General features: G+C 41.3%; 1 protein-coding gene and 1 long non-coding RNA gene across 3 annotated transcripts; both read left to right on the top strand.

The window, feature by feature from the left end:
• Positions 1-1893: 1893 nt before the first annotated feature.
• On the top strand, positions 1894-8355 carry rgs4 (regulator of G protein signaling 4). 2 transcript variants are annotated; one of them, XM_053430532.1, is made up of 7 exons: positions 1894-2054; positions 2499-2560; positions 2853-3194; positions 3426-3545; positions 5045-5109; positions 6482-6645; positions 7647-8355. In XM_053430532.1, exons 3-7 carry the CDS (start codon positions 3151-3153, stop codon positions 7866-7868), a joined length of 615 nt encoding a protein of 204 aa, XP_053286507.1. In that variant the 5' UTR covers positions 1894-2054; positions 2499-2560; positions 2853-3150; the 3' UTR covers positions 7869-8355. The 2 variants fall into 2 exon arrangements, with proteins under 2 accessions (XP_053286507.1, XP_053286508.1); XM_053430533.1 differs by lacking the exon at positions 2499-2560.
• Positions 8356-10318: 1963 nt separating this feature from the next.
• Positions 10319-13034, top strand: LOC128448285 (uncharacterized). The gene is made up of 4 exons (XR_008339724.1): positions 10319-10422; positions 10831-11013; positions 11633-12627; positions 12858-13034. It is a non-coding gene; the product is annotated as an uncharacterized LOC128448285 (long non-coding RNA).
• The last annotated feature ends 2924 nt before the right edge of the window (positions 13035-15958 follow it).

Below are 15958 nucleotides of genomic sequence, written 5' to 3'. Positions count from 1 at the left end.
GTCGAGAGGGATCAGAGCTGTGGGATGTGGACACTCGAGTGAATCAGTCCTGAGATAAATGATGCTACTCACACCTTCATCAAACCCCACTGGTCCCAGAGCTCCACAGAGGAGCCCACCACTAGCTCACCAGCTCCACAAGGAGCCCACCACACGCTCACCAGCTCCACAGAGCAGCCCACAGCTCTGATCCCTCTCGACCTGTGGAGCCATGATTCCAATATTTTGTATATATGATCTGAACATATGATGCACCTTGTTCCCTTTAAACAAACAGTTGGTTTTATTTTGTCCCCCCCCCCCCCCCACCCCCCTGAGCTGTTACCAGAAATAACTTGCAGTGTGCTCACTTGTTTAGGTGAAAACAGGAGCGGTGGGAAGTTTTGCTTTGGAAACAACTCGCTGACAGGAACTGAACAGAGAGTAGAGAACGATTCTTCTCACCCAGGATGAGGCTGTTGTGGAATAACTCACGGGATCTACCATTACCATGAAACAGGATTTCTTGTTCTTATGATTCGGGGCTTGACAAATTTGAAATAGACAAGAAAGTTTGTTTTATTGATGTGCATAATCTTTTGTTAGCACAGATTTCAGTGAAATAAAAAACAATTGAAAATTCCTCCAAGAAAGAAAGACACTCGTGATGTAAATTAAATCTTTCTTCTTCTCAAAACAAGCGGGGATAAAGAACCATCTCCGTCCTAAAGGAAAACCTGAATCTGAAGTCCATGCTGTCGTCTTTTTATATATTTATATCACACGTTTTATTTTTGTGTTTCAATCTTAGTGTGTTTTATTTGTTGGAGTCTCTCAGCAGCTCTCCCCTGACGCCAGCATGTTTGTGTTTCGCTGCTGCAGCTTGATGAGATGCACACACACACACACACAAACACACTGACACACATACACACTGACACATAAACACACACACACACACAGCTCCTCGTTGACAGAAACCAAACAGAGTTATTTTAGTGCCATTGTCCTGAGAAACAAACTGTGACCGGAGGACGACATGTTTCTGTCCGTTCAGGTTCAGCTCTGCAGCAGCCGGACCCGTCGCAGCTCACTGACACTGAAGGTGACGGAGAAACAAAGAACCGGACTGATCACAGGCTCACGGCGAATGTTCACTAGGAATGAAATAAATAAACTGTGATGTTATACTCAGGAATGATTTGATAGATATGAGGAAATCACATGTTCTTTTCAATGAATTTAAAAATGGGAAATTGTCTCGTCATGTGATGGTTTCTGTCATTTTAATGTGTTTCTGATGAGTTTGGTCTTAATTAGTTATTAGGATGAAACATCATGATTGACACCTGGGACCCGACTCGTGATTGGTTGAGCTTGTGCATCGACGGGACCTTGACTCTGTGGCTCCGCCCCTTGATCGCTACTTCACAGACTTCAAATGACATCATCACGTAAGATGGCAGCGCTAGTAGCTCATCTTTATTTATAGATCTTCATCATGGTGGCATCATAAACAGTGGATTGGTTTCTCTTGCCCTGATGTATTTAGGATACATAGAGATAGAATAGAATAGAACAAACTTTACACCGTAGAAACACACAACACGTCACATCCAAACTGACACATTTAAAAGAAACGTTTACATAAAAGACACAAACATTAAACACAACAACTAAATCGATTGATAAGAAGTTGGCAGCACAAGGACAGACAGGTCGTGTCCTGGATGTTTACATGGAGGAGGGAATCCAGCTGAGATCAGATTTAGTGCAAGAAAGTGTACACTTAAAAATAAAACACAAATCTTGTCCAAATCAGATGAAATTGCACCGTGAGGTCAGAGAAGAGGGACTCGTGCATCAGTCAGGGACCATGAACCTCCACCGTGACCTCATCACTGACTGTCATCCATTCTCTTTGGCCACAGTCTGAGTTCACCCCCCCGTTCGGATTCATCCATGATTCAAACGTGACAGAGAAGGAAAAGCTGCTTTTAGGCTTCGGATCAGAGGAAACGTGTTCAGGCCGACGGACGTGAGACGTGAGGACATGTGGAAAAGAGACGGACACGGTGAGGTCATGTTTGTTTTCATGCACGGTTCAGAAAGGGAACTGCAGGACTTTGAAATCTAATCTATCTGGTTTGAGTTTATGCAATTTGTCTAATTTCTTACAGAATAAAAACAAACTTAACAAGATGGTGGAGCAACTAAACAGCTGTATAAACATTCAACACACACACACACACACACACACACACACACACACACACACACACACACACACACACACACACACACATACGCGCACACACAAGCTCAAAAACACACACACATACACCAATATGTTAATGAATTTGGCCTTTCTCTGTATTACATATTCAGTTACATAATGAGTATTCCTATATTCCTCTTATAGAACTGTTTATATATTTTGTAAATACATTTTGGGGCTGTGATTCATTATAATTGTTATTTTGGGCCTTTATTTCTTACTTTTACTCTTTCTCCTGCAGTTGTGATGTCACAAACCTAAGTAACCAATCCTGTTAATTTGTGGGTGGGGGCTCAGTAGCAGGTATGGCTCCTCTACAGCAGGGGGCGCTGTGACGGCGGATTCAGGCACAAGATGAGGGAGAGCTACATTAAAAACATTCTTATTTTATTTCACATTTATCATGTACGTCCACTTTGAAACAAGCTGATCGTGTTTCAATAACAACAAACAGTTAGAAGCTGCCTGGATCCCGAGAAGTTACACAAATGATTCACACAAGAAAACTAAAGTTGATGCAAACAAGTAAAAAGTATTTGCACAAACCACCAAACCTGGTCTCTGACACCAACCTGATCAATCTGAGTCCCCACAGAGCGAGGACTTCCTGGTTTCCTCCCTCAGTGGAAAACACCTTTTGTTTTGGTTGCACTTGATCCCGTCGGCTGTAACTTTCCCTCCATCCTCCTTCCCTCTGCCTCCTTTCTCCTGGTCTGCTGTGATTGGTCGGTTTCCTGTCAGCGTGCACACTGGAGGTATAAAGCCTTGTGGGCTGGGGGGGGGGGCGGAGACAACCCACAGCCTGCTGCTGAACACTGAAGAACGCTGCTGCTCGCTGTCACAACAAACCCCGTCTGCACCAGCTGTGTCTTTGGATCTCTAACTCTGTCGCCATGTGTAAAGGACTCGCAACTCTTCCTGCCACATGTCTGAAAAGGTAAGATCTCTCATTCTGCTGTGAAGGTAACGGAGGAAAATGGATTTGATGATGATTTTATGCTCATTTTTCATTTTAAATTGAACTTATACTGTTTTAAATCAGTCTGTGACTTGAAACAACAGGTACAGAATTGTTTATTCGAAGCAAAACAACCTGATCTCTTCTGAAATGCCGTGTCTCAACCCCCCCCCCCCCCCGCCCCCCGCCCTGTCACCTGCCTCTCCACAGTGCCAAAGACATCAAGCACAAAATAAGCTTCTTACTGCAGAAGCCTGAACCTCAAGCTGCAGATCAGAAGCAGACGAAGGAGAAGAGCGTTGCTGCTGCTGCTGCTGCTGCTGAGAAGAGGTGAGAGGAACTAATCTGTCACTGGGAACACTGGGTTTAATGAATTAAGCTAATTTAACCACATGCACGAAGCTTATGATCCAAACCATAAACTCTCTGTGCATGCGTCTGTCGAGCGGCTCTGTGTGCTGCGTCAAAAAGGAAATTCACGAGTTGCTTCTCCAGGTGGACGTGCAGCTGTAACAGTTTCTGCAGGGTCTTAAAAAGTCTACAATCCAAGAATACACATTTTACTCCTTAAAAATATGTTGAAATATGATGAAGTCGATCTTTATCATGTTAACGCAACTTCATCTATGCTTGAAAATTAGGTTTATTTTAAAATAAATGTTTTATGTCTCTGTCGTAGTTGTTTTTTACACAAGTATGATTGATAATCATAAAACTGCCATTAAGACCGACGTGGAACTGATAACTGATATATAAACACTCTTCAATATGTTGAAATATATCGAACTATGTCTCAAATGTGTTTCGGTCAGTTAGGTTAATTTAACATTGCTTCTGTTGTCGTAATGCAGAGTGTGTATTGTCTCTGTGTGTTGTGGTTCTTTTCTCAATGATGCAGATGTTATTTCAGTGAGATAAAACTACAACCAAGAGAACTGATATCTGATCGTCTATAAACAAATTGATCTCCACACATTGGCTGGTGATATTAGTTTCAGAGATAACGTGATGTTTCCAGGGTTGTTCTCCACTCGGCTTCTTCCACTTATCTTCTGGAACTCTGATCTTCCTTCAATACCTGTCGGACTTGACTTAGGTCTTTAATCTGATTCGTTATGATCTTAAATTTTAAATGTTGAAACCCTGGAAGGTGTTTGTGCTTGAAGCCTCTGAGAGGATTCTTCTCCCTGATTATAAAACTACTTAACATGAGTCTGATTCATCTGAAAATCCTGAAGGTCATTGATCCATTCCCCTACACGACACCTGTCCTCCTCAGGACTCAAAAAATAAACCATCAGTTTAATGAGGGATCATCTCAGCTTGTTTTGGAGACAAATGAAGGGAGGATGAGAAAAGAGGTCAAACCGCAGCTGAAAAGTCAATTAATTCAGAGGGAAATAGATGATTTCCTGCTTCCTGCTTCCTCCTTTTGGTATTTCGAGGATCTGTGACGCTTTGTTTCGAGCTGTAATTGCCGAAGCAGATGCTGGTTTGTGTTACCATGGGAAAAAATTCATAATGGCTATCATGATATTAATTTGAAACTTAATTACCATATCTGGAAGTAGTGTAATTCCTGATATGGGATCTGGTTTTGCGTCACATGACGTCGTGTTTGTGGCCTCGGTCCGACCTCAATGATCTCAGGTTCTCTCTGGAAGGTTCTCGTGTTCCTTCATGAGCTGGTTAGAATCAAAGTCCTAATCTTTCTGTATTAATATGGTTTTATACACGTGAATACCTCCAGCAGGGGATCAAAACTCAAAGTCTCTCTGCAATGCAAATTCATGCAACTGAATTTAAAAACCTGTTTCTCTGTGTTTCAGGGTTCCGACTGCAACCGAGGTGAAGCAATGGACAGAGTCCTTCAGCCACGTCATGAACAGTGACAGTAAGTGTTCGATAAAAATCTCATTATTATTAAATTTAAGTCTAATGCGTCCAAAGCGAATCCCACAGGACCTGGTCTGATTCGTTTAACACTGACTGTCATGCAGATTCTCTCCTGGGGTTGATTTAAATATATCAAACAACTAAACATGATAAATTCTCCTGTGACATGATGCTGCTGCAGCTGTGGGAATATGATCAGACGAGGCCTCGACCTTCACATTCCTCGCTAATGCTTCCTGGAAGGATCCAGAGATTTCAAAAGATGTTTGAATGTTTGAATTTTTGAATTACTCACATTCAGCAGCGGCATCTTCGTGCAAAGATCCACCGACACACAAAGGCTTTGTTAATGTTGTTAAAGAAAAGTTAACAGGATTGAAACAGGAAACTTGTGCTACACACACAGACACACACACACACACACGTTCTCAGGCCCTGGTTTTCTGCTACGTGTCTGGAGACACTGGTCAGAGGCCCCTCAGGACGCGCTGACCAGTACAGTGTGTATATGTGCGTGTGCACAATCCCTCAGAGAATAACACTGTGTGTGTGCGAGGACATAAAAACCGGGAGCAATGGCCTTGCGGGAACCAGCTGGGCGCCGACCTCCTGGGTTCCATGATCTCATTCGCTGACCTCTGACATCATCATGTCTTCCCGACTTCGTCCGACTTTTTTTCCGATCTTCACTTTATCTCATCGAGGCCTCAGAAGCCTCCTCGTCCTTCATCCGTCCCTGGAATCATGAAGGATCTCAAACGAAGCCTCAGATCTGTTGATGTCTTCTGCAAGTCGTGTGAAACTTGTGTCTGAAAAGAAAGGTGGCAATTATCGCTGCTGGATTTTGTGGGACAAAATGCAATTGCACATTAGAATTGTTGAATTTTTTGTGTGTTTATTTCCTTTAGACATGAAGTTAACACAAACTCCAGCTCCAATTACACTGAGATCCAAATCGTCTGAATCTGATCCAGGGACACAAAACCTAAAATGAAATTAAACATCCAGCGTCGACCCTTATCATCAAATTGCTCTTGAATCTAGTCGTCTAGTTTCTAAGTTTACATATTTTCTTCGAGTACATCTTTTCTTTTTCATCCTGAGATATTAATATTTATCCATTTTCGCACACATTGTGTCTTCAACACATCCTCTAGCTTGCTGGGAAATGTCTGGACATTTTCCTGCCGTGTTCACACTGACTGACAGGAGAAGTTCTAGAAAAAGTCTGGAGCAACTGATTCAGACCTTTTTCCTTCTCACATTCAGCCTCAGATACAACCTGAGCTCTGCACCTTCACTTTGTGTGTCTGTAAAAAGTGGAATTGATATTTAACAGAAACACTTTTCTTCTCCTCTTCCCTCGTTAGCCGGGCGCTGGATCTTCCGCAGCTTCCTGAGGTCGGAGTTCAGCGAGGAGAACATGGACTTCTGGCTCGCCTGTGAGGAATACAAGAAGACCGGAGCGTCCAAGCTGGGGAGCAGAGCCAAGGACATCTACCGGCAATACGTGGAGGCCGACGCCCCTAATGAGGTGATTAGTTTAGTTTTTTATTATTATTATGGTGAATGTGAGTAAACTAGAAAGAGGCTCAAAGTGATTGTAATGAATGTTGAGAGCTGTAAACATATTTCATAAATCGTATTAATGCGACTGCACATTCCACTTCAGTGAATCAACACTTGAGTCTGTGGGTATAATGAATAGTGCTGCAGCACTAATGACGTTTCACTGAGCTGCCTCATTAAAAAGGCTTTTACTCTTTGATTTCATCATGGTTGCAGGACCTCAGACGAACAACGTGGATAGAAAACACTTACAGTTCGTTTATGATAATATATGACCATAAACTATTCATCGTAAAACATATTTTTCTTGTAACTGAAATTATCCTAAACACAAAAAATCTTAAAAAACTGTTAACGATTTGTGTTTTTTTTTATTAATTACTAACAGGCCTGTATAGAGTACAAATTAGTATTTGCTTTAACATAAATATATATATTATTTTTACAGATTTCTCTCATTACCTTATATAATCTACAACCAGTTTTTGAGATATTTCAATGTTACCTGACATATTTTAGAAGTCATGCTGCAAAACTAAAAAAATACACCTTACATACAAATATATATATATAAAAAAGAAATTACAATATAATTTCAACTTTATTTGTACAGCATTTTTCAATATTAGTAAAAAAGTTACTGATTAAAATCAGGCAATATGAAACTCACAATAAGAATTTTATAATAATAATAATAATACTGATACAAGTAGCAATAAAGATAATAGAGTAAAGATGTGTAAGCAATCAATTGATTAATGAACTTACAATTAGCATACTTTTGCAATTACTACCACATTATAATTGTTGGACATTTGAAACTACATTGGAAATGCATGTTGTGTCTGTGCTTGCACACAAAGCACAATTCACCCATTATCAATACTACAGAATATTATTATCGATGGCCGTGTCGGTGCTAAGTTCTGAAGTTTATTCACCGTCCCTCCTCCTCGTTGTCTCCAGGTGAACTTGGACGCGGCCACCAGGGAGGACACGAGGCAGAACGTGGAGCACGCCTGTCTGTCCTGTTTCGACGAGGCCCAGAGGATGATCTACGTCCTGATGGAGAAAGATTCCTACAGACGCTTCCTCAACTCCAAGCTGATCCGGGATCTGCTTCAGAAGAACGAGATGAAAAACTGGGACTATGCAAAGAACACGCAGGCGTTAAGTGGTGGCGCCTAAACGTGAAGGGGGGAAGACGGGAAGAAGAAGACAAGACATACAAGAGACGCTGGTGGAGATCGGTTTGTGTTTAGAAGAATCGGAGGTTCAGAAGGTGACGTAAGAAAGGTTCACGTGGGAGGAGGTCGAGATTTCATTTCTCTTTTTTTGATACATTTCATTAATTCCTGGATGTCTTTGGTCCCTTTAATGGTTTTGCCGTGTCATGTCCACTGTTTGTGCATGTGTCCCCCGTCCCCTGTGTCTGATTTAACTGTTTCATACATCAAGTCACGATATATATATAAATAAATACACATGAGGTTTAAACATTTGCTTCTGCATCAAAACAATCTAACGCTACCTCCGCCCGACGGAGACACAAACCTCCTGACAACGCCTACATGGATAAATGTTCAGTGTCTTACCCATCAGTGTTAAAGTGTTGTATTTATGAGACTGTATATTTATACATTTTAAAAATAAAGAACAATACGAATAAAGCAGAGCAGCTGATGTGGACGTGTTTATTTGTTCTAACAATTCTGGCAAAGTCTTTTTCTCTCTGTGCTATAGAGCTGCTGATGATGTTGATTTACAACCTGCAGTTAATCTCATCAAAGGAATATCTGTTCAATTCAATGAGTTGTGGCAAAATCAGAACTGTCCTACGCAGATTTTTTATTAAATGAAGTTATTGTCGTATCAAATCTGTGACTATTCACGAATAAAGTCATGTGATGGATAATCTGAACTTTGCGTTTGTTTGTAGATTCAGTTCACATCTGACAATTAGCACTCAATTCAAAGTATAATGCATTTAAATGGCAGTTTTTCTAACCCTGATCCAAACTCATATGGTGGTGGAACCGCAATGCAAGGCACTAGCATGGCCATTGGGAACAACAGGGTTCAGGACACCAGTACAGCAGCTGGGAATCATCCCAACAACCATTTACTCTGTATTTGTTATTGCAATATTGATGAAGGACCTCCCTATAATGTTAACAACTTTTTTCAGCCCAGATTTTTCTCTGAACCCTTTGTTATGGAGTTTTGAGAATAATTTAATATTAAAACTTTCTCAGAAACAGTGTCATGTTTCCCATTATATGAATATTGAAGGGGTGTGTGTAAGAATTAAAAGCTTTTGTGCAGAACAATTATTATGTTTAAATCTTAATCTCAAGAACTCAAAGTCAGATCGTGATCTCCCACCTTTAAAATCCTGATTTTGTTTTCCTCTCTATTCAAGTGTCCTGTGTTTGGATTCACCTCCGTGAGGCTCGGGGGGGGGGGGGGGTTACTGCGGCCGTGTGCACGTTCACAGCCAAACTTCATGCCTATTTAAGGGCAACACATTTAGAAGCATGACGCACTATACAGTAAATAAGCTAAAATTAATCAGACTTTGACGAGCAGAGAAACGCAAACACGTCTAAATATTTACTGTTTTTGCCGGCTGCATGCTTCGCTGCTGAGAAAAGACACAGAAGTAGAAGAAGAAACTTCTGGATGGTTTTATTGAGGCTGAATCTATAAAAATCTGGAGTTAATAATTCACCAGCAGCCTCATTATGGTGCTCGGAGGTGAAGCCGTGCTGCAGGAGCTTTTCCATGAGGACCTTTGAAAAAGTTAATCTTTGAAAAACAGAGGCCGTTAATTGTAAATGTTTCTCTCGAGGAAAAGTCACACGTTACTAACAGGAATGAAAACATGCACGGTCACGTCTGCACAGGCTCAGGTTCTGGTTTCAGTCTCTGCTGCTGCACGTCAGCCGCTGCAGGTCTGGAGTCTGCAGCTCGAATGGCAACCCAGTCTCATCAGAAAATGTTCAATGGTAACGTTGGTCCACTTGGACCGACGTTACCATCTCACAATCTGGCCTCTCAGATTGTGAGATGGTAACATTTAGTCCTCCCATTGTTTTGCATTGGCGTGTTCTCACGTCACGTGACTCTCAAGCTCCCGTCTGCGGAGAGGAAAACATGGCGGAGATTCCTTGTTTTTTCAGATAAAAATATAATTTTGTAACTTAGTTTGGGCATAAAAATACATTCTGACACCATTTCTAGCGAGAAATGTGGTCTTTGCTTCCACAGTCTTCAGCCAGTTCGTGCTTATGATAAATATTTTAATAGTTATCACGCATGTTTTTATCGTTGCTATGATGGTTGCCATGGCACCACGGGCGCAGCTTGGTGTTTAAATCACAGTCCCTGCGTGGTGTCCTTCAGTGATCGTGAATGTTATTCATGTTATATAATAGTAATATTTGAGGCTAGATTACATCTCTAATGAGAAGGATCATGCGAGTCTGTTTATACCGAGGCCGGCCCGAGTGCGCGACCGGCCCGAGTCCGCGAGCCCGAGCGGCCCCGAGCGGCGCGAGCCGAGCGGGCCCGAGCGGCGCGAGCCGAGCGGCCCGAGTGCGCGAGCGGACCGAGTGCGCGAGCGGACATGACGTGTGGCTGTCGTAAAAACCCTATTTGTAAACAACCAGCCCTTTAACTCGGGGCTGCGTCATAAACACGGCGCGCTTGGAAGACCACGATGTCATCTTCCTTCTGTCAGGTAAGTAGTTTATTGTTTTTAAAGATCGTTACGATCTAGGTTTACAGTCCGAGTGCGGAGAGAGTCCGTCAATCCACACTATGGACGCTGTTCATCAGCTAATACGCCATTGTTAGCCACATGCTTCAGCCCACGGTAGCCTGTGCTACCTGGGAGGTGAATACATGGTTGTTGAAAGCAGTTCAAGACGCTTAGCTCATCATTGAGGGACGCTACAATATAAATATAAACATGAATTTGATTTATGAATGCTTTAGATTAATAAGGAGTGTATTTGTCTACCATTACTCCACAATATCAGGTCAATTTGGTTTAATGTATAGTATGCACTATGACAATAATGTTTCCATGTTATGGAGTTGCGATTCATTTTATAAAACAATTGCTATGTTCTGTTTTTTAATCAAGGAGGATCCAAGTGAAGCTACAGGAGTTTCATTAACGTCAATAACTTGGACCGAACGGTTTGTTTTGCTTGATGAAGAGCAGGAAGGGCAGCCTGGAGAGAAAGAGAAGCCGGGTTGAGCCCACTACCATCATCCACGTACCACGAGGAAGATGAGGGAGAGAAATGATCCTACCATTAAAGAGGTACTTTTAAGTTACATACCAGAAAAAACATTTTATATAATTTGCCAAATATACATTTTTATTAAATCCCCAAAGTACACTTGCTGAAATACAAGTTAATATCACACTGAAAGAATTTTGATCAATCATGCTTCCCTGCTGTGATTGTTTAACTAGGAAAACAACTTTTTCCACAGGAAGGCAAGTAAATTTAAGGAATACATGTGCAAAGTTTTCCTCTGTTATGTATAATGATGACCCCCATCAAACATAATGTTAGCAATATTTACACCTTTTAATTTATACTGTTTATTTCTGTCTACATGTGTGAATTTGCCTTCATTAGTTTCAGAAAAGAGCGATGATGTATCGGTCAGTGGGCGGCAGCACAAGACTCCGCAAACTAGTCTGTAAGCAAAGCAGACGAAGGCATCGAGGTTGCGGCCTGCCATCATTGTTATTTTGCTTAAGGGACTGAATATGTTTCATGTAGAAATATTAGCATTTCCCTTATATCTACCAAAACTGCTTGTTTCACAGACTGCAGTTTTGTTTTGATCCGATGTGGTGTGCAAATACAACCGTATCTGCAATGGGTTGTGGGGCATTAACATTTGTAACTCTAATTTTGTTTTGACAGACTGTGAAAAGAACGTTGAGAACATCACCACTCTACAGGAAGACACAGTCCAGTAATGGGTGTCAGAAGTTCAGTAGTGAACGACAGGTACTGTGGGAAAATATGTGTCATTGTTGTACAATGTCCTTTGACTCTGTTTAAACAAGGTTAACACAAAAAGGTTTGATTGTAAACTGATATCGGTATGAATTCATGTTATTCTCCTCGTCAAAAGAAACAAACAATCCAAATTACCTGCAGAAAGCCCTTGATGGACGCTTCAGCTGCATCGTCAGACTGGTGAGACAGCAAGATGCCAACTTTAATGCCAATTTATTTGTGTAACATTCTGTGACCAAATGTATAGATAACTTTTTGTAGATTGTAAAAATAGATAACCCATTTATTACAAAAAAACTACACTAGAATTATCGCACTGCGTTGTATGACTCCGCTAACCAGAGCAGTGTCCGTCTACATATTTCTACATATTTTCTCTCATATAAATGACACTGTATCTCTTGACAACTGAAACCATAAGATGAGGTCAGTGTGGCCTTGACCTTTTTACTTTAAGACAAATACAAAGTTAGACAATCCGAAAACATGCAGTTATGCCTCCGGCGACTCGCTATTGCAGAGGCATTAAAACCGTAGTGTAGTAGATTGGATTTTATTGGTGTTACATTGGACATCTTGTATGGGTACACCAAAAAATATATTTGGTTTCACATTCTAGATGGCAATAAGCAGAGTCATCAACTCAGGAAAAATATTTCTGTAGAAAAGAAAGCCTTGTATGTGTGTATGTATACATACACACAAACGCACAATTGAGACGTTTTTGTCTTTTATCATATATTCTCAGGCAGTACTGATGCATTTACTGAGACGGGACGTGAGGGCCTACTCTTCGTGCTCAGAGTTCAAGCCCAGCAGGCTGCAGCGGGCCTGACATATTCTGGAACAGCAGCACAGTCTTTAGATGACTCCTCTGAAGATGAAAACATGGCGAGGTACTTCTCCACTGATGAAGAACTGTGAGGGCTGTGATTAGCTACACTCTCTTGCTACAATGCTACTCATGCTACTCCCTGGCAGCCTTAGGAAGGCATTAGCTTGCTGTGTGGTAGCTGTTAGCTTCAGCATTTTTAGTTTTTAGTGGCCTGTCTGACGTTTATGTTAAAAAAAAATCAGAGGGAACCATCTTCATAATTTAACACTATGGTTTGTTTGTGTCCTTCAGTTCTTCTCAAGAGAAGCAGTACAGGTGTGCCTCAGCTCCACGGTCCCTCCTGCAGCCTCCGCTCCTGATGCTAACCTCATGTCTCCATCACACCAAGCAGCAGACCTGGATTGACAGACCTTTCTCCAGAGCTACCCCCTCCCTCTGAAACCCCCCTCTCCAAAACACTATTTGTGTAGTTTTTAAAGTATTTTTTGCATGAGAATTGTTGATCATAACATTTCCAGCAGATGCCTTAATATAATGTTTGTGCACAATAAATGACATTGATCATAACATAATGGTATTTCCTTGCACTTCTACACCATGATATTGTCAGATAAGATGCTGATTACATTAAAGCAGTGAATGCTCTGCTTTAAGCAACATAAACACACAATGATTCAATGGATCTGAAGTAGAATGGGCACATTACATTCTGTAGAGAATGCCTCAGTTATGGAAGTCAGAAAATAACTTTCTTTATCTGAGGTTCCAGTCATTTATAGTCACAGCAAAGCACACAGGTCTGGTTGTCTAAGTGGCGCCCATATCATATTGTTTAAGATGTGTAACATCAAGTTTGTGTTTCAGTGCAAAATTAGTCATTAGTCAAGAGTTCACCTTCTTCTTTACACTAAAATTAGGTGACCCAGATGTTTCACAATGCAATCTGATAAGGTCTTATGAGAAACATTCTTAACATTAAAGAAATCAACACAGAGGATAGCAATATCTGTTTGACTTTAATCCGTAGCTGATAATCAGCGGCCTGACTTATTCAAACACATTAATACTACAATGAATAAGGCAGGGCTTACAGACTAGTTTGCGGAGTCTCGTGCTGCCGCCCACTGACCGATACATCATCGCTCTTTTTTGAAACTAATGAAGGCAAATTCACACATGTAGACAGAAATAAACAGTATAAATTAAAAGGTGTAAATATTGCTAACATTATGTTTGATGGGGGTCATCATTATACATAACAGAGGAAAACTCTGCACATGTATTCCTTCAATTTACTTGCCTTCCTGTGGAAAAAGTTGTTTTCCTAGTTAAACAATCACAGCAGGGAAGCATGATTGATCAAAATGTACTTTGGGGATTTAATAAAAATGTATATTTGGCAAATTATATAAAATGTTTTTTCTGGTATGTCACTTAAAAGTACCTCTTTAATGGTAGGATCATTTCTCTCCCTCATCTTCCTCGTGGTACGTGGATGATGGTAGTGGGCTCAACCCGGCTTCTCTTTCTCTCCAGGCTGCCCTTCCTGCTCTTCATCAAGCAAAACAAACTGTTTGGTCCAAGTTGTTGACGTTAATGAAACTCCTGTAGCTTCACTTGGATCCTCCTTGATTAAAAAACAGAACATAGCAATTGTTTTATAAAATGAATCGCAACTCCATAACATGGAAACATTATTGTCATAGTGCATACTATACATTAAACCAAATTGACCTGATATTGTGGAGTAATGGTAGACAAATACACTCCTTATTAATCTAAAGCATTCATAAATCAAATTCATGTTTATATTTATATTGTAGCGTCCCTCAATGATGAGCTAAGCGTCTTGAACTGCTTTCAACAACCACGTATTCACCTCCCAGGTAGCACAGGCTACCGTGGGCTGAAGCATGTGGCTAACAATGGCGTATTAGCTGATGAACAGCGTCCATAGTGTGGATTGACGGACTCTCTCCGCACTCGGTCTGTAAACCTAGATCGCAACGATCTTTAAAAACAATAAACTACTTACCTGACAGAAGGAAGATGACATCGTGGTCTTCCAAGCGCGCCGTGTTTATGACGCAGTCCCGAGTTAAAGGGCTGGTTGTTTACAAATAGGGTTTTTACGACAGCCACACGTCATGTCCGCTCGCGCACTCGGTCCGCTCGCGCACTCGGGCCGCTCGGCTCGCGCCGCTCGGGCCGCTCGGCTCGCGCCGCTCGGGCCGCTCGGCTCGCGGACTCGGGCCGGTCGCGCACTCGGGCCGGCCTCGGTATAAACAGACTCGCATGATCCTTCTCATTAGAGATGTAATCTAGCCTCAAATATTACTATTATATAACATGAATAACATTCACGATCACTGAAGGACACCACGCAGGGACTGTGATTTAAACACCAAGCTGCGCCCGTGGTGCCATGGCAACCATCATAGCAACGATAAAAACATGCGTGATAACTATTAAAATATTTATCATAAGCACGAACTGGCTGAAGACTGTGGAAGCAAAGACCACATTTCTCGCTAGAAATGGTGTCAGAATGTATTTTTATGCCCAAACTAAGTTACAAAATTATATTTTTATCTGAAAAAACAAGGAATCTCCGCCATGTTTTCCTCTCCGCAGACGGGAGCTTGAGAGTCACGTGACGTGAGAACACGCCAATGCAAAACAATGGGAGGACTAAATGTTACCATCTCACAATCTGAGAGGCCAGATTGTGAGATGGTAACGTCGGTCCAAGTGGACCAACGTTGCCATTGAACATTTTCTGATGAGACTGGGTTGCGAATGGAGGAGGTCTCAAGAAGGTGATGAAACCACTGAGGCTGTTGAGACTGTGAGGATTCATCTGGAATGAAATGAGAGTGTGAAGGTTGTAGGACTGTGTGAGGAGAAGATTCAAGACTTTGGGCCAAAATATGACGTTTTGGAGCCAAGTGAGCAACAGATCATTTGTTTTTCTGTGAAAATATCATGTAGATGGAGATGGAGAGGAGGTACATCGAGTATTTTAATTCTGATGAGTATTGAAAAGCCTGTAAGATGACAGGATGAGAAAAATACAGAATATAAATCTTCTTGTACCAAGGTCATTACATTCATTTGTGTGTGAGGAACTTTTCACAACCCAGAACACATTGAGTGAAGTCATCTCTTCATCTGCAACGAACAAACTTCATATGAAATCTTCACAATCTAAACGTCTGAAAACAACTTTTTAACCTCAGAGACTAAATTGCTCAACGTCTAATTCTCCTTCTCTTTCAGAAACATATTTGACCACGACTCTTTATTTCTTCATAAGTTAAATCCCAGGTTTTATATTAATTTAATAAACTTTTGACCCACCTCTACTTCCTGTGTCTTCAGGAAATGAATCC

Source organism: Pleuronectes platessa, chromosome 9 (assembly GCF_947347685.1).
Source record: "Pleuronectes platessa chromosome 9, fPlePla1.1, whole genome shotgun sequence".
In the NCBI taxonomy this organism is placed as follows: Eukaryota; Metazoa; Chordata; class Actinopteri; order Pleuronectiformes; family Pleuronectidae; genus Pleuronectes; species Pleuronectes platessa.
Note: the sequence above shows the minus strand (reverse complement) of the source record. Positions and strands in the feature narration are given on the sequence as shown.

What these genes read in the sequence shown, in the direction of transcription:
- rgs4 (XM_053430533.1), top strand. Translation starts at nt 3,151, where the DNA reads ATGTGTAAAGGACTCGCAACTCTTCCTGCCACATGTCTGAAAAG. An exon ending in GCTGCTGCTGCTGAGAAGAG is followed by an intron (nt 3,546 to 5,044) that starts GTGAGAGGAACT and finishes TCTGTGTTTCAG; the next exon opens with GGTTCCGACTGCAACCGAGG. An exon ending in CCACGTCATGAACAGTGACA is followed by an intron (nt 5,110 to 6,481) that starts GTAAGTGTTCGA and finishes TTCCCTCGTTAG; the next exon opens with CCGGGCGCTGGATCTTCCGC.